General features: G+C 40.6%; 1 protein-coding gene across 4 annotated transcripts in view; it reads left to right on the top strand.

The window, feature by feature from the left end:
- FANCC (FA complementation group C) overlaps positions 1 to 19918 on the top strand; it is a 307766-nt gene that overhangs the window by 256545 nt on the left and 31303 nt on the right. For all 4 annotated transcript variants that reach the window (XM_089662131.1, XM_089662130.1, XM_089662132.1 and 1 more), the window contains exons 11-12: positions 5080 to 5179; positions 17318 to 17393. In XM_089662131.1, coding sequence (XP_089518257.1) covers positions 5080 to 5179; positions 17318 to 17393 — 176 coding nt within the window. The remainder of the gene's footprint in view (positions 1 to 5079; positions 5180 to 17317; positions 17394 to 19918) is intronic.

Here is a 19918-nt window from a genome sequence, read left to right as displayed (position 1 = left end):
CATTTTGGCGTACATTTATGACAAAATTTGATTTGATTTGAATTGATAATAGCAAAAATTCAAAAATATTGTTTTTTTCTCAAAATTGTCGGCCTTTATTTATAGCGCAAAAAAATTAAAAAACCATACAGGCGATCAAACACCACCGAAAGAAAGCTCAAATAATGGGAAAAAAAGGATGTAAATGTAATTTGGGTGCAGCGTTGCATGATCGCACAATTGTCAGTTAAAGTAAGCGCTGTAACACAAAAAATGGCCTGGTCAGGAAGGGGCGTAAATCCTCAGGAGGGCATGTGGTTAAGTAGCAGACAGGGGCTGTTAATCAGTTTCAGCTGCTTTGGTGTAAATTAAATTAACAATAGGTGCACTAGATGGGAAACAATGAGACATCCCCCAAAAACAGGAATGGTTTTACAGGTGGAGGCCACTGACATTTTTTTCCCTACTCATCTTTTCTGCCGTTTTTCACTAATTTTACATTTGGCTAGGGTCAGTGTCACTACTAGTAGCATGAGGCGATACCTGGACCGTACAGAGGTTGCACAGGCAGTCCAACTCCTCCAGGATGGCACATCAATACTTGCCATTGCCAGAAAGTTTGCTGTGTCTCCCAGAACAGTCTCAAGAGCATGGAGGAGATTACAGGAGAAAGGCAGTTACTCTAGGAGAGCTGGACAGGGTCATAGGAGGTCCTTCAGCAGGACCGGTATCTGCTTCTTTGTGCAAGGAGGAACAAGATGACCAAAGCCAGAGCCCTGCAAATTGACCTCCAGCAGGTCACTGGTGTGAATGTCTCTGACTAAACAATCAGAAACAGACTTCATAAGGGTGACCTGAGTGCTGTCATCCTTTAGTGAGCTCTGTGCTCACTGCTCGGCACCATAGAGCTCAATTGGCACTTGCCATTGAACAACAGAATTGTCAGGTCCGCCACTGGCACCCTGTGCTTTTCACAGATGAGCAGGTTAACCCTGAGTGCATGTGACAGATGTGAAAGGGTCTGGAGAAGCCGTGGAGAATGTTATGCTGCCTGTAACATTGTTCAGCATGACTGTTTTGGTGGTGGGTCAGTGATGGTCTGGGGAGGCATATCCATGGAGGGACGCACAGACTTCTACAGACTAGACAATGGCACCCTGACTGCCATTAGGTATCAGGATGAAATCCTTGGACCCATTGTCAGACCCTACGCTGGTGCAGTGGGTCCTGGGTTCCTCCTGGTGCATGACAATGCCTGGCCTCATGTGGCGAGAGTATGCAGGCAGTTTCTGAAGGATGAAGGAATTGATACCATTGAATGGCCCCCACACTCACCTGACCTGAATCAAATAGAACACCTCTGGGATATCATGTTTTGGTCCATCCCACGCCACCAAATTGCACCTCAGACTGTCCAGGATCTCAGTGATGCCCTGGTCCAGATTTGGGAGGAAATACCCCAGGACAGCACCCATTTTCTCATTAGGAGCATGCACCGACGTTGTCAGGCATGCATACAAGCACGTGGGGGCCATAGAAACTACTGAGTACCATATTGAGTTGCTGCAATAAAATTTCAGCAAAATGGACTAGCCTGCTGCATCATTATTTCACTTTTATTTTCGGGTTGTCTTTGAATCTAGTCCTTTGTAGGTTGATAATTTTGATTTCCATCATACGATGGGGCATCCTTATGTTCCTAACACATTACCCAGTCCATATCAGTATAGATACCCAGCATGATATTTTTCCTCATTGAGATCTGATGTGTTTTCAAAGTGTTTCTTTAATTTTTTTGAACAGTGTATTTATAATACAGACTTCTTGGACTTGACCTTCCTTTCATGGCTTCTTGAAAATAATGTGCATACAGGTCATTTACAGCAGATTATATTGAGACAAAACTATCAATGGTTTGTCTGGTGCATGATTTTATAAGGACACTTGATTTTCTGAAGGCCAAAAATGCCTTTGTTGGTTCTCTACTGCAGTTACATGTTTTCCTATCCAGCAATAGTTATCTTAAATATTGCCTACACTGCTGTTTTAAAAGTTGAAGCCAGGACCATCATTTTCACATCAAAAAGAAGTTGCTAATTTCAATATGAATTATCAATCTATTAGCAATCAAAAGTGTTTTTTCGGTAAATTAAAGTATATATAGGTTTTAAAAGGGCTTTTTTTCAATCCTTGATTATGTTTTTTTTTTTTACAAAAAGCAACTTCTTTTTTTTATATATAAAATATATTGTGGTCATAAGATTCCTGGGATGCTTATTACTGCCGTCTTGTGGGAGGGCCCCATGTTTATGCAGCTACTAACTACAAGACTGCACAGGGAAACACATTTGTCCCAAAGTTAACATTAAAATAAAGGGCCCAGACAAAGGCTTTAGTTAAATTTTAGTATTTCACGAATCAGTATATTTTCCAAAGTGCAGTAGAAAAATCATGTCTCCTACCCTGCAAGAGAGGGATGTACTGTGTGGCTGTGTAAATCTTAAGACTGGATGAATGGAAGTACCAATGTTTGGGAGGTAAAACATTATATACATCATAACTTTATATACAGTAATCTGTGTATTTAGCAGTTTTAAGGTCTGTCTGCTGTTTCCGGTATGATTTTAACCATTTTTTCAGCAAATGAATGGTCATTTAAAAATATGTGGGCATTGCTTTTAAATCTGTGTTTATTAGTTTAAGCACCATAATCTATGGATGAATCATTGTGAATTGACATCTATGGTCTATACGCGTGATGTCCCAATCATGTGATCACTGATTGGCCAATCAGTGATCACATGAAGAGTAGTAAGCAAGATGTCACTTCTGACATCATTAATTACTATGTGTGAAATCTGTGAATGATCACAGAGGTCACATGGTACAAGGCTATTCACAACAGCCTTGTACCATGTGACAAGCTGTGACCAATCACAGCTCACACAGTTTTTCTCAATGGCTGCAAGAATGCAGCCAGAGAGAAGAAATGATTGCTTTTACAGCAATCAGTGTAAAAAAACAAAAAAAAAATTTCATCACCCCCTCACAATTAGTACAGTGTCACTATGGTGACACTGTACTACTAGGTTGACAGTATGTAAAAAAAAAACCCATAATAATATTAAAAAAAAAAAATGTAAAAACAAAATTTAGAAAAATTATAATTTTTGGTTATAAACTAATTTGGGTTTTTTTTTTACTAAAAAGATAACCAAATAAATTTTGGCCAAGATTTATGAAGAAAGATTATATATTTGCACTTTTTTAAAAATTTTTGGACTTTTTCATTTATATAGCAAAAAAAATAAAAATCCCAGTGGTGAATTAATACCACCAAAATAAAGTTTTATCTGTCTCAAAAAAATGCTAAAACATTCATATGGGTACAGTGTTGCATGACCGCGCAGTTGTCATTCAAAGTGTGATAGCACTGAAAGCTGAAAATTGGCATGGACAGGAAGGAGGTAAGTGTCCGGACCTGAAGTGGTTAAATGATTTGTGTGCATTAATACCAGCTAAACTGTGCAGCAGTAGCTTTAGTGAATAAAAAAGTCATTTTATTTTTTGTTGTAAGAAAAAAACTTTGTACAATCTGCATGCATTATTCTTTTGTGGCTTGAGCGTATAGACTCAAAAGAAAACACTTTTGGCCCTACTTCTCCTGGGGATCACAGTGCACTTTGTTCTATACTCTTGTGACCCATATTCAGCTGACAGTGGGCTAAAGCCCGCTGATGACAGATGTCACTCAGCACGTCCAGGCTCTGGAGAGATTCCAGCTTTAATGTTGGGATCCGCTCAGATCCCTGACCGGCAGTTGGCTTAGCCACTTAGCGCCTTGCTGAGAGCCTGAGACAACTTCTTCTGCCCCTGCACAGCCCAACACTCCAGTGAACACTGGCGGGGCAGAGCAGAGAGCCAGTAACTGACAGTCACCTGCTCCCTGCTCACTGAAGACCGAGAACTGCGCGATAAGCAGTCTTTGATCACTCGGTTCTCTGTGTAGAGGCGGCAAGGGGACAGATGCAGCAATGGATTTATGCTGCATCCACCTAGTTGAGTATGTATGTTTTTTTCATACCCTGCATTTCTATTTCAACAGAAAATACCAAATCATAGGGCATTAGTCCTATCTCTCTGATGACTAATAGGCCTCATGCACACTTGAGCTAAAAAATGCTGCTTTTACAATTGAGATTATTTTTTGATCTGCCTCTAAACTCCCTTCCATGTAAACCTGTGTGTTTATGCACACTATAGACATTTACAGGAGTTTAGAGGCAGATTAGAAAAACTCCATCACTTGTGTGTTCAAGAGAGGAGCATTTTGGCAGAAAAAAAAACAGCTGACACACATAAACGAATGTTAACACATGTTAATGCTAGGGGCGTTTTAGTGCTTAAGCCTTTTTTCATTTCAGTATCTAGAATACATTAATAGTCCGGCCAATTAAATTAATAAATGCCCCAATTGATGCACCGTAACGCATTTGAAAAAACTCAGCATAGGAGTGTTTTGTACCTGCTTTCCCCTTGCTAGGAAAAAATTGTTTAGAAGAGCCCCAGTGTGCATGAAACCATAAAAGGTGGATGGACAAGGAATGTGGTTGGAGGGATTACCCTACCCCCCACACACTGCAGCCGCTGATCATATGAAAATTTTCCAACATTGCCATTCGACAAAAGTCAATTGAATTGCGATCCATCTATGACCAACTGCAGCATTAAACATTGAAAAGTGTTTTTTCATAACAACACAACATTGTCAGTTGTTGACTATTGTCAAATATTGATTAGTGACAATATTGACTTCCCGTCTCTTCACTAGGACCTCAGTAATCACTGACAGTCAAGTACGGTTATATACACACACCTATGTGCATATCCTTATTAGTACTCGTGTTCAACTGCTAGCAGTCATTTCAAGCTTTCACATGTACCTGTCATATCAAGTCACGAAGTGCACGTATACAGTATTTGCTTTTGAATGCTGCATTTTGTTTACTGAAAGAAATGCATCGTATGTCTTTTATGATATTACCATTACTGTTTAATTGACAATTAAAACTTTTTGTAATACTTTTTTGTAATACTTAGGAATGCACTACTTGAAAGTGATGGAAATGTTAAAGCGAGTACTATTATAAGGTTATTCACGCACTCTTTTATGAAAGAATATGACAAGGATAATCTACAGGTAATATTCTAATTTAAGTTTTTCTTCTTTCATCCATCTATTCTTTGTTATATTCTCGTTGATTTTCTTCTGCATTATCTCTCAAGTTTGCATACCCAGAAAGTGATGACAAATGGGCCACCCACAATTATTGCACCTATACCCACATTTATTGCACCCATACAGACAACACACAGACAGAGCAAACACCAATAGAGTACTCAGGCAGTCATTACACAGAAAAAACATGCACAGCCAGAGCATGCACAGACACTAAATGCACAGCTGGAGCATGTGCAGAAACTTCAAACAGAACATATGCAGAGTATATGCAGACAGAGGATGCATAGACAAAGTATGCACAATCATACCGCACAGGTTAAAGCACATAGGTAAAACACAGAGCATACTCAGAGAGCACACCAAATGAAAGCATATGCATATACATGTTAAAAAAAAAGAATGTATAGAGTGAGCACACACATTTGAATAAGTTTCCAACGGACCACAATACACCAAAAACTGGACATGCACATTGTGCAATGTGAATTGCGGTGGGTTTGCAAGGTGAATAGGGATGCAATTCAAAATGAATAGCAATGCACTGCCAGTCATGCATTATTGTGCATAGCACTAACAAGTAGTAGAATTCATATTTTCCCAAGCCATAAGTTCCGAAAAACCAATTCAGGAAATTGGCACACATTTGCTAGTTCATATCATAAAAATTACATTTAAAGAGACAAAATAACAATTAATTATGAAAACAATGTTATTTAATCATACTACTATTTGTCTGCAATATAATGGTCATGTAGAATGTTGAACAAGCAGGTGAATGCATTCAAAACACAACATACAGGACTTTGATATACTGAATGCACTACAACGAAAATGAAAATGCAACAAAATGTTTGACAATGTGTTCATAGTAAAGAGAGCCCTACAAAAATGCAGTAGGCAAGGGGAAAAATATGAAAATGTGGTAACTATTATACAAATTTGTGATACGTTACTTTTCAACTTGAGCAGTGTCACCACATATTCATTATCAAGAATATTTCCACTGTAACGTGTATTTGTGTAAGTTGCAACTGAGGATAGCTAAATGGTTATAGGTATTTTTTCAGCTGTTCTCTCACCTTATAAATGTATAATTTGCATGTGCGCATATGTGGTAATAGGGATAATTTTACAGATTTTTTTTTTTAAAGCGTTTAAAGGAAACTAAAGTGGTACAACAATCATGCAGAAACCTACTACTGCAGTTATTCATCTCAATGTCTGGGAGAACTCTTGTTGTTAGTTACGCCTTTAATTCTTGCAATACATTTTGGAAAGAGACCTTCAAGTACATCTGTCACTGAAAGTTAACACCTAACTACAAGTCATTTACCACAGGGTACACATTGGTAACTTAATTGTATACTCGTGGCTGATGGGCACTCTTATAGTCCCTTTATTCAGGACTACCTGCAGCATGCAGATGTAAGGCTAATATTTTAAGATTCAATATTTCCCCAGTTTATTCTGAAAAGCAATTTGAGGCCTAAGCAACCTTGACCACTGTGTGAGGTGCACAAGGTGGTTCTCAGAGCCTCCACTGCTTAAAATGCTTGTAAACCCTTATATTTACCCACTGAAGAAATTAGCCTCAGGTGATACACAGAGATGTAGATGGTTCTAAAACACACAGATCAAATGATTTTTCTCGGCCGCAGGGATTTGACTTCATGCACTGCAGAGCTAGAGCACAGAGCTCCTTAAAATCTGATTGGAGGGAAGGGGCACACCCCTCTCTAAAAGGCTCTTGGAGAAAAACACAAAGCTAAGTCTATGAGTCACCCGTTGTGTGCTGGAGGGGGACAGGCCATATCCTGGGAGGCTGAGGTGTATGTTTATTGTTCTATCAGTGAGTCATGAAGATAGCAGAGGTATCAGAGAGGAACACCACTCAGTGCTGTGAATTTAGACTAGTACACACTATAGAAGGATGTCATTTGTTGAGTTTTCATGTCTGAGGTTTACAGCAATTTACATGCAGACATTGCATCATGTATAGCACTGTGTAGCAGTGTGTTTACAAGTAAATTTTATGGAAGGAGCCAGTTTGCATTTATTGGTTGTTTCTTTCTTGTGACAAGGTTCGCTTTAGAGAAACATTTTTAGAGAGAAATACATAGCTTGGCAATACTGACTTCCTTTTGGGCACGATAGATACCCTGCCCTTCCATCACACTGAATTTCTGACTTTACAATAGTACTTCTAAGCCACTAAACTAGAACAAGTATACCCATCAGGAGCTGGGACTTCACTTGTTGCCTATGTGTACAAGATTAGTAACTGAGAAAGTATTAATGCCAGTGGATCATTATGACAGTCGGACAGCTGGCAGTTTAGAGGGTAAACTTTCCCTTTAAATTTGCCTTTTATTCTTTTTTGTTGAAAGCAATGTATAGGCCACAAGCAGCACAGAAGCCTCATTAGCTTTTGTCACTGTAGTTTAGTAGTTGTTAAGGCTTTATTATAAAGCCTTCTGCAGCTGAACTGGTAAGGCTTACAAACATCTATATTTGTATTAGTCTATCTAGTTTACTAGACCATTTCCTAAGACTGCAGTGGCACCTAAAGAACTGTGCTGCAGGTGGTGGCAATTTGCAGATATCTGAAATATAGAAAAAAATCACCTTTAATCCATACTCTGCTAGCTGTTGCTTCACAGGAGTCTTTGACATATAAGTTAAAATATGTTCTATGTCAAGTCAAACACTTGCCCCAAGCAACATGTTTCTAGTGCTGAGGTTGCAGATGTCTGATAGTATATTGTTTCTAAGTGTGTTTGCGTGGCAGATGTGTTCAAATCCGCATGTAATAGATTTCCCGTCTAGGAAAAATAGTATATCATATAAAAAAATGACCTATTTGTTAATTGTATAATAAAGTAATGCTAAAAGAGTGCAATTAAGAAGATATGTATGTCTTAGCTCTGGCTTCAGAGACAATATAATTATCCATTATATAATATTGAAAGGAACTGGCATATTTTCAGAATCACAAAGCCCACCAACACCCAGGAAAGTAGAACACCACCAGGCCGAGCTTAGGCCAGAGCATATAAAACTGGATATTTCCATAACCCTCCCTCTCTATCCTTCTCTTCTTTCGAAACTCACTGCATCCAGCTGTTTTCTCCCATTTCTCTGAGGCTTGCAGTGATCTATCGGCCTCCTGGACCGGTGTCCCGTTTTCTTGATGATTTTTCCGCCTGGCTACCCTTCTTTCTCTCCTCTGAACTACCTACTATCATTCTCGGAGATTTTAACATCCCTATTAATGTCAACAACCTGGCCACATTCCAACTCTTCAACCTAACCTCATCTTTTGCATTAGCACAATGTATACAGTCCTACACTCACTCTGATGGGAATACATTAGACCTTGTTTTCTCCCATCTTTGCACTCCGTACAACCTCACAAAAACCCCCTTTCCTCTCTCTGCTCACAATCTCATCAGCTTCACAGTCTCCTCGTCTTCAAACATCTATCCCTCCAAGCAGCAAACAATTACCTGCAGAAACCTTCACAACTTGAACCCTGCTCCTTTCCACTCTGCAACTGACCAACTCTATGACAGAATCTCTCCCCTGTCCTGCCCTGACCTGGCCACTGCTGTCTACAACAGTTCGCTTTCATCCACATTAGACTCACTTGCTCCTCTAACAACACGATGCATCAGGCCCCGACCGTTACAACCTTGGCAGACTGACGACACCAGAAATCTTAAACGACATAGTCGTGCGCTGGAACGATTGTGGCGTAGCCTGGGCATCCCGGGGGTTCCATATGACTATCTTTTCTCTCGTAAATCCGAAACTTATAAGTATAGCCTGTTGCCCTCTCACAGGTCTTCTACATCTTGACCCCATATCTGGCACGCTTGCTGGGGAGAAATTGTTTGAATGCAAGGCGGCCTGAAAAATTAATGAGGGACTCATCAATGCAGATTTTTTGCTGGGGAGTATACACATCTGCAAATTTTTGGTTAAGGTGATTTACGAGGGGCTGAATTTTGTGGAGCCGGTCAAATCCAGGGTCACCTCGAGGACGACAGAGTGTATTGTTGTTGAAATGCATAAAACACATTATACTCTCATATCTATGCCTGGCCATGGCAGCAGAGAACACGAGATATGATGAATCGGGTCTGTGGACCAATACAACCGCAATTCATGTTTGAGGGTAAGGTCTAAAAAAAAATTTAAATTCGGAAACCGTAATGGGTTTCCATGCGAATGGCCTGGCAAGGTTTGAATTTGGGTTGGCGGCGATAAATTGTTGTGCATATAAATTCTGTATCCACAATCAATGCATACAAATATTCCATGAAAAACAGCTACAAAAAATCAAGGGGAGTAGTTAAATTTGCTGTTTCCACCTGAATTCCAGGTTTGGCAGTGAATGGGGGAAGTATGGGTGCTGCAGAATTTGTGGGCTGCCAATCAGGACTTGCAAGCACATTCGGAAGGATACTATGGGCTTTATGGGCCTGTGTGCGAATTCTTGGTGGGACAATACTTGTGCTCACCACCGCACCAGTTTGTACTCCACTTATGGGACCTGCCACGTCACCAAGTGATACTGCAGTGCTCGTATGTGAAAGACCAGGATGTACTAGGCCACTGTTGCTTGCCAGTTCACCAAAAGTTAGTGTGGCACTAGTACTGGCCATCTGCTGCATATGAGAGTCATCAAAATTTACCGGCAAGTGCTAACAGAGATCAGGCCTGATTCTGCGAACACTGCGGTTTTGTGTGCAATGTATCAAGTGACAGTGACCTACTGACACTGCACTTTCTGGGGAAGAAGGGAGTCGGGTAAGCGTAGGGGCTAAACGCAGGTGCTGGCAGGTGCCGGGGCTGATCCCACTAACGCTATGTTTTTGGGGACACTATACTAATGTGAATACTGGTATAGTGCTGATCTGATTAAAGATATTGATCCATTCAGACACTATAACAGCAATAGAGGTTTATTGTGTATGAGCGTGTTCCTGGCAATCAAGGGGTTAAATGTGATTACTGGTGTACTGATGAGCAATCTGACGCTATTTGGGAGGGGCGTGAAAACCATGGGAGCGCAAATCATTCGGTTACATAAGCGGTTTGTGTTATGGCGCTGCGTTACTTTACCTGACAATTGCAGGATCATGCAACGCTGCACCAAAATTTACGTCCCTTTCTTTTGGAGGTATTTGATCTGTGCATTTTTAGTTTTTTGCGCTATAAAAAAAGAAGTCCGACAATTTTGAGAAAAACAATATTTTGGCCTTTTCATCCAGTAAAAAAATTTAAAAATCAAATTTCATTATAAATTTAGGCCAAAATGTATTCTGCGACATGTCTTTGCTAAAAAAAAATCCCAATACGTGTAAATGAATTGGTTTACGTGAAAGTTATAGCGTTTACAAATGGTGGTATAGATACTTTTTTATACTAATAATAGCGGCTTATGGCGGCAATCAGCGACTTATGGCAGCGATCAGCAACTTATAGTGGGAATGCAGCGGACATTCTGACACTGGGGGGAACTGACTTGGGGTTACTGACATCCCCAGTGACACCAATACATTGATCAGTGCAAAAAAAAAAAAAAAAGCACTGACACTGTACTAATGGCACTGTGGAGGAAGAGGTTAACATTAGAAGGCTATCAAAGGGTTAACTGTGTAAGGGGGTGTTTCACTAGGGGGCGGGGGTGTGTGCTTTACTGTAAGCACACTGATCCAGAATGCTGAACTCATCCATCCTGATCCGTGTGCCCAAACTGACAGGAAGGAGAGCTGCATTGAAAATAATGCAGCCATCCTCTCTGTCAGTGTTTGCCAGCAATTACCGGGCCGGGACCCGGTGATTGACACCCGCAGCCGCGATCGGTGCCGTGGGTAGGGTGGTCGTGTGCACCCCCTACCCCGAAATGCAAGATCACGTTTATATACATGATCCTGCACACAGGGGCCGCCTTGCTGCAGTATATGTACTGTGGGCGGTCTCCTAGTGGTTAGGGGGAAAAAAACTCTCCAAACCTGCCTGGCCCTTTGTGAAACAAAGTAATTGCCTCCTAAACCTAATACCTGGTTGTGCCACCCTTGGTGCCAACGACTGCAATCAAGCGATTGAGATAACTAGCAATGAGTCTTTCACATCACTGTGCAGAAAATTTGGCTAACTTTTGTTTGCAGAATTGTCAGCCACATTGGAGGGTTTCTGAGCATGAACGACCTGTTTAAGGTCATATCACAGCATCTCAATAGGATTTAGGTCCTGGTTTTGCTTAGGTCAATTCAAAACCTTAATTTAGTTTTTTTGAGCCATTCAGAGGTGGACTTGGTGGTGTGTTTCAGATCATTGTCCTGCTGCATAACCCAAATGCGTTTGAGTTTGAGGTCACGAACTGATGGTCGGACATTTTCCTTCAGGATTTTCTGGTAGAGTGCAGAATTTGTGGTTCAATCAACTATGGCAAGCTGTCCTGGTTCTGAAGCTGAAAAGCAACCCTAGACCATCACAGTACCACTGCCATGTTTGACTGTTGGTATGATGTTCTTTTTAAGAAATGCTGTGTTAGTTTTATGCCAGATGTAACAGGATGCACACCTTTCAAAAAGTTAAACTTTTGTCTCATCAGTCCACAGAATATTTGCCCAAAAGTCTGGTTGATAATCCAGATGTTTTTTGGCAAATGTGAGATGAGCCTTGTGTTCTTTTTGGTCAGCAGTGGCTTTTGCCATGGTACTTTCCCATGGTTGCCATTTTTGCTTAGTGTCTTTCTTATTGTTGAATCATGAACACTGACCTTAACTAAGACAAGTGAGGTCTTCAGTTCTTTAGATGTTGTTCTGGGTTCTTTTATGTCCTCCTGGATGAGTTGTCGTAATGCTCTTGGAGTAATTTTGGTAGGGCGGCCACTCCTAGGATTGTTTACTACTGTTCCAAGTTTTCTCCATTTGTGGATATTGGCTGTCACCATGGTTCACTGGAATCCCAAAGCCCTAGAAATGGCTTTGTACCTGTTTCCAGACTGATAAATGTCAATTACTTTGTTTCTCATCTGTTCTTGAATTTCTTTACATCGTGGCATTATGTGTTGCTCCACTTTGTCAGACAGCTTCTATTTAAGTGATTTCCTGAATTAATGGCAGTAATTAGGCCTGGATGTGGAAAGTGAAATTTAACTCTGCCTCCTCTTAATAAATTAAATCATCATTTCAGAACTATAGTTTGTATTTACTCAGGTTATATTTGTGTAATGTTAAAATCTGTTTGATGATCTAAATCCTTTAAGTGTGATGAGTATGCAAAAAAAAAAAAAATCAGGAAACGGGCAAATACTTTTTCATTGCACTGTATAATAATTGGTTTGCATGAAAGTTATAGCATTTACAAGCTATGGGATATTTACTGGAATTTGTATTTATTTTTTTATATTTTTTATGCTAGTAATGGTAACGATCAGTGACTAGTGGGACTATGATAGTGCGACGGGCAAGTTGACACTAACTGGCACTTTATGGGAACTGACTGACACCGACATCACCAGTGGCACTAATACAGCAATCAGTGCTAATAATATACACTGTCACTGTACAATGACACTGGCTGGGAAGGGATTAACATCTAGGGGCAATCAAGTGGTAATTGGGTGCCTAACAAACATTAATGTGTGTACAGTGTGCTGTTGCAGGGAAAAGAAACAAAGTGATCTTTCCCTCTGTTCAGAGCCCTGTGTTGTTTGTCAACACAGGGCTCTGGGCTGTGATTCAACACAGCCATTCAGCAGGTCCCAGCCATGAATCATTGGCCGGGATATCCTGGCAAACTCCTGCTGTGTCAAGTCACAGGGAAGTAGGGGACAGGTGCTTGTGTGCCCGAAACCCAGAAACAAGCAGCGACGTCCAGGTACGTCGCTGTGCCTGTAGCTGGCACCCCGCTGCCTTCTATATACTGTGGCAGGTCGGCAAGTGGTTAATGCAAGTTTACTGAGATAATGGTATATTTATACTCTAGAAAATAATTTAGGTACTAGGCTGCAAAGAGGAATAATCAGAATATTCTCTTTGAGAGATAAAGTCCAGGCAATCTTCTGATTACACAGTTTAAATACATATATGTAAATTTTTAATTTAGTTAAACCAATGATTTCTGGCACCTCTGCCAGATAGCACGGTAAGAGTGTGGATGTCAACTGCTGTGTGAGCACAGCTTGGTTCTAGCTTGATGACTGGAAAATGAAGGGACAGCAGCACAATGATGCATCATTACTCTGCTCTGTTTTCCTCTCACCATGATCCCTGCCTGCTCAGGTGCACTGCAGCAGAGGGAGTGCTGGCTCTCCCTCTGTCTGAGTCTTGTTGGATTACAGGAAGCCAGTACAAAGAAAAATGTGGGGATGGGTACTCACTTGACCTTCTTGTTGTTCCGTCCTGCCTTGGAGTGTGCCCGGTCTGGGGTTCATGGTGTGGCTGGTGGGTCCGGTGGAGCTGGGAGTCCGTGCTGCTGGAGGGAGCCTGTGGGTTGCTGTGTGGCGGGAGGAGGAGAGTGACCCAGCGAAGGACACCAGGTAGACCCACATTATTGATCAGGTGACCGTGGCAAGGAAGCCTGGGAACCTAGGAGACTGGTGCCAGAGACAGGAGGATGGAGCAGCACAGAGCCAGCCCCAGGGTCGGTAAAAGAGACCCAAGGTGATCATCAAGCCAGGAAGCCCCCGGCCATCAAAGGAGATCTCCTGAGACCCCTGAAAACAACAACCAGCAGCTGACGCCTAGCCGGTGGATGCAGAACATAGGAGCGGGTGAGTTGCTGCAGGAGGTGGTTAATCCCCAATGCTGAGGTCGTGCATGCTATTGTTGCTGCTGGGAGAAATGTGGACACAACAGTAGTTTTCTAGGGGTTGATGGGATGGTATAAACGGAACATCATTAAAGTACATTCATTAGAGGAAAGGAAGGGGCACCCAAGAAGTGTAAGGCGAAGAAGAAAAAGAAGGGAACACCAAAGAACTGTAACCCTCATAAAGACCAGGAAGGGAAGGATTCTAAGCGAGATCAGTATTGCAGGTAAGGACCCGGGGAAACTGAAATAAATTTCTACCTGAAGCTATAAGTAATTGTACAACTTATAGAATAAGAAGAGTAGATCTGTCAAAGGAGGAGGAGCAAAAACTCCTCAAGTACAATAAAGAAGTATATACCTTTGTATGAGAAAAGCCCAGAGGAACAAACCCCAGAGAGTCACGGAGAAGCAAATCACACCGGAGATCAAACAAGACTGTCTTTTGAGGTATCGGATAGGAATCAGTTGAAGAAACTTCAAAGTTAGAGAGTGAAAGGGGGAAAAGAAATATGGAGGAGCAAGAAGCAAGGCTACAAATGCCCACAAGATCAGAAAATGTAGAAATGTTTGCAAAATTAGAGAACTCCATAAATAGTGAAATGGCGGTTTTACACCATGAAATGGGACAAGTCCTGTCACGAGTAGAAGAAACAGAAGGGAAATTGGAGAAAAAAGCCCAAGTAATTAACAAACTAGAAGCGCAAGTGGAGGAAATGAGAAAAGAACAAAGAATGCTATCATAAATTAGAAGATCAGGAAAATCAAGATAGGAGGAACAATCTAAGGATCAGAGGCTTACCAAAAGTGTCTCAAGGAGAAGATGTACAGGACACCATGAGAAGATTGTTTAATCCAATCATAGGGATAGAAGAGATGGAACAACTGAAAATAGATTGGGTGCACAGGATAAGGAGATCCCAAAGAGTTACATCAGATACCCCAAGGGGCGGTTTCATTATTATGAAGATAAAGAAACTATATGGAAGAAGCTGTGTATGATACCAGACATAAAATCTGGATAAACAAAATTGCTTATTTTTGCAGACATAGCACAGGAGACACGTGCTAGAAGATCTTTGAAACCATTGTTAGATCAGATGAGGGATAAAAATGTCCGCTATAATTGGGGATTCCCTGCATGCTTGATCAGGTGAAAGGATGGGAAAACTGTGAAACTGATATTCCCAGAAGATTTAAGAGACTTTTGTGAAAAATTAGAATTACAGACTCTGGATATTATAGGGTGGTCTAAAGGCGGGAAAGAGAATGTAAAGTTAGAAGAGGAGAAATGTCAGAGTTTCTAAAAGGTGATAGACTGATGGGGGTAGATGGTTTTAGAGGGAAGGTGAGATGGGGGGTGGTGAATCCAGGTTCTGCATCCCCCTCCCTCCCGCCTCTCCCTTTTTTTTTTTTTTCTCTCTCTCCCCTTCTCCCCCCCACCAATACTCTTGGGATAAAGGTCTCTTCCCCCGAGCACGAGTTAAATGGGGCTCTATACTTTTGGATCGACCCGGAGAGGGAGATAGGAGCCTAAAGAATGTTAAAAAATGTCAGCTGATGGACGCTTGGAGCATTAAGCATCCAAGAGAAAGAGACTATACCTTCTTCTCTGTGGTGCATAGGATGTATTCAAAATTGGATTATATGTTGATTGAACATAGACTCTTGGAGTCTCTGGTGAAAATTAACATAGAAGTAATATCTATATCAGACCATGCCCCTGTCACAATGAGACTAGGGTTTTGTGCCCATATAGAACAGGAAACAATATAAAAAAGAGAAGAGGTAAAGGATCTCATGGATCAAGAAACAAGGAAGATTTTTAATAGGGTTTCAAAGGAAAAAATTAAAGCTGAAAAAGGAGAAATGGTTTATTCGACCACTGATATTGCTAATACATTCCAGAGATACTATAGTGGTTTAGAACCAGAAGGAACCAGAGGAAGAGAGAAAGGGAAAAAGGCAAATATATTTGAACGAGGCTGGTCTACCTATATTGGATGAAGTTAGACTACCAGCTTTAGATAGCTTAATTTCAAAAGAAGAAGTTAGTTTAGCATTGAAGAGTACAGCTGCAGGTAAGAGCCCCGGCCCTGATGGATTTACTGTGGGATATTATAAGAAGTTCAAAGAATAACTAATCCCTAAACTGTATACATACATGAATGCATTGGGAGAAGAGACATAGATGAGGGAGGAGTCATTACAGGCATTTATCACAGTTATGCCTAAAGAGGGGAAAGATTGGCCTCAGTGTACCAGTTACAGACCTATATCTTTACTAAACACCGATCCAAAATTGTATGCGAAGGTATTAGCAAGAAGGAAGAAAGAGCTGTTGCCCAACTGGATACACCTAGACCAAGCGGGATTTACCCTGGGCAGAGAAGGAAGGGATAACGGACTAAGAACATTGCTTATCCTTCAAAAGAGTGGAAGAGGAGAGGTACCGGGGGTCATCTTATCGATCAATGCTGAAAAGGCCTTTGATAGAGTAGATTGGGGATTTATGATAGACACGCTGAAGATGTTAGGATTTGGGCCCAAGATGATGCGGTGGATAACAGAGTTATATAGGTACCCATCAGCCACAGTGAAGGTCAATGGATCATTATCAAAGTTTTTTAGGATACATAATGGAACAAGACAGGAATGCCCACTCTCTCCATTGTTGTTTGTGATATCTTTGGAACCGCTATTAAATACAATACAAAAACATGCTACCTCTAGGATCTATAAAATCCTTACTGAAATAGATGAACCGGTGTCCTAGATGTTTCTGGATAAGTGGAAAAAGGAACTTGGAGCAAAATTGAAAGAGCAAGAAAAGAATAAAATGTCTAGATTAACACATGGGGCTATGAATATGAACAATTAAATACGGTATCCCGATCTATGACTACAACCCTTTTCTGTGCTTCAACATATAAATCCTCCAAAAAAATAAAATATAATAATTGTTAATAAAAGTGGAAGTCCATAAAGTCCCAATCTTATTAAAAAATAATAGTCACCAGTGTCTGCAAATAATAAAGTCACTCAAAATTCAGATCCCAAAAGGAAAATTCTAAATCTTTCTGCCGAGCCCTCCAAATGAATCCAAAGAAGACATGAACCTCAAAACAAGGAAAACTCAATAGTGCATTACCATTAATAAAATAAATCATTAAGTGTATGTGTGTGTGTGTGTGGTAATTGTGTATGTAAATGTGTATATAAAGATCACATATGCTTGTAATTTACCTCTAATAAGTCTCTCTATTCTAGCCAAAGCTTCCACTAAGGGCTTATTTTCCCAGTGAAAGTCCTGCGCTGGTGTTGGCATTATCAAGAAAGTATCAAGGTATGTGTTTTTAATTTGACTGCTTCAATTTGCATGAAATAGTTTTCAGAAGTTGGATATGAAATATTTTTACATTCTTTTAATTTATTCTTGGTTTTATGAAATCTGTGTCGATAACCTGTTTACTGACTCTAATGTCCAAAAGGGAGCTCATTTTTGCTTCTCCCTGCGGAAACCATTTCTCATCTCGTCTATCATGTGTTGCATTGTCATGTTAACAAGCTTTGCATGTAGTGCTCTGATTCTCAAGGATATCGGATGCTTGTGCATCAGTATACAGCTGAATGTGCTCACATCTCATTTCAACATGTTATAGGATCTGAGGTCAGGAAAGAAAATAAATCTCTCTCCCCCTCAGCGGTCCCCGTGCTATATTCCACTTGACAGTGTTTCACTTCTCTGGGAATTTCCAAACTGTATCATGCTTATATTTTCTCCTCTCCACATCAAGGTAAACAGAAAAACTTCTTTACTGCACAGATTCTTTTTATCACATCAGGATTACGGAAACACAACTCCAGCTGCATTTTATGTCAGTATTTGGTATTCCTAAAATGTTTTGTCCAGTAGGGCACATCTCTGACCCTCTAACCCTGGAAAGAGCACAGTATTCTTAGTTTTCTTTGCCTTACCTGCTAGTGTTTAGATATGCACTGCTAGTGGGCCAGAAGTGTAACTGACCCCAGTGGGTCTAAAATTATTTCTTGGGGTCCCTGAGAGATAATGTTTTCTAGATATCTGTCCTTTTTTTTGTCATTTCTGACATTCTCTTTATGTAACAATATATACATCAATATTTGAAAGTATGCATGTGAATAATCTAATAGCAAACATTCCCAATGCTTTTGCAACATTTTCTATGCACTTCACTGGTTTTCCTATCCAGTTTAGATAACTGCATTTGAGGGGAGGAAACATACTTTATGTTGCAAACGTAATGCCAAAGTATATCTAAAGTTGGCCATAGACAGAGCGATTGTGGTTGTCGAAAAGAACATTGTTTAATTCTCCCATCAACATAGTCTGTGTTGGTGGGGGGGAATCTCTCCTGCAGAGCCACTGTGTTCATCCCCGCTAGGAGAACACAGTGATTACTGCTAGTGGCTATAATAGCAATAATCGCATATAAATTCTGGCAGGCTGGTTATACCTAAATTTGTGGGTACAGTAATTTACATTAAAATGCACAGAAATAGATCCACATATGGCTAGAAAACACAAGACTTACAGTACATGTACCAACATACAGTATATTGAAATGTTGAAAGAAATTTCAGGGATGTTATAATGGATTTACAATTGTGATAAAATTCAAAATGTAGGGGAACATCATATGAGTCATATAAAAGGGGGGGAGGTATGATTGAGAGGAAGAGTAAATCAGGTTAGGGACCCCATAAGTAACAGGAGTTGATTCAAAAGTGATACAATTGACCAAAATAATGAGTGAGCTACAAATAAAAGTTATTTAAAAGATTGCCTATCCAGGTTGTCCAAATCCTTTCACATTTGCTACGTTTGTCTTTCTGAAAAACTATAAGCTTTTGAAAGAACTGGGTTTAAGAAACTTTGTTTTGAAATTCTATATAGGGCAGCGTTAATGTTTTCCACACATTGATAATAGTCCTTTTAGCCTGTGAATATACTAGCCAAAAATGGGTATTACTGCAGGGGCCAGATTTCTTGCTAAGAAGTGCCTCCAGTGGGTTCAACTTGATGTGTCTGCCTAGCTCCATACTTACTCTTTGATATACAAAAAGTTTGCACCTCAGGCAAGTCCCACCAGATATTACCAACACATGAATTAAAGGTGATCTGTCTGTAGGTGCACCTCTACCTCACTAGTAGAGCTGTGAAAGACAACCTCAAGTAACACAAAATAGTGCAAATTAAATGCTAAAAGAAGTCCGTAAGTGTTCATAAAAATGCTGCAAATTAGGTGCTGTTTTTCTTCCTGAAACATCCACCACATACCATATGTGCTTTAGCAATCCCTCTCCCTTTAGGGTAGAACTGACCAAATGAATATGCCAACCATTCTCATGAATTGCATATCTCCAGGGGCGGACTGACAACTCATGGGCCCCCCGGGCAATAGGGGATCATGGGGCCCCTGTGTCCTTGCCCAAACTCAAAAAAGCCTATGAAAAAAGGTACCAGGGGCATCTCATGGGCCCCCCTACTGACCCCGGGCCCTCGGGCAGTGCCCGAGTTTCCAAATGGTCAGTCCGCCCCTGCATATCTCACTTAAAGGACTCCACGATAACCTCAAGGCATCATATCATTAGAACACTTCTCCCATCGGCTCAATGATATTCAAATCAAATATTGAAATCAAAAGAATAGCCTCCAATGGTACAGTAACCAACTGAATATAAATTTATTAATAAAAAGTCACTTACAAAAAACAAGTTAAAATCAGCTCATCTCATGAAATAGCGTCACAACAAGGTGTGCATGTTAGCTTGGCATTCTCACCACCTTCGGAACTATCGGACACAGACACCACGTCACTTCCTGTTCCA

This window comes from Staurois parvus, unplaced genomic scaffold (assembly GCF_062004578.1).
Source record: "Staurois parvus isolate SC_StPar_1 unplaced genomic scaffold, SC_StPar_1.0 ptg001432l, whole genome shotgun sequence".
Taxonomy (NCBI): domain Eukaryota; kingdom Metazoa; phylum Chordata; class Amphibia; order Anura; family Ranidae; genus Staurois; species Staurois parvus.
The sequence above is the reverse complement of the archived record's forward strand: the minus strand, read 5'-3'. Positions and strand labels throughout refer to the sequence as shown.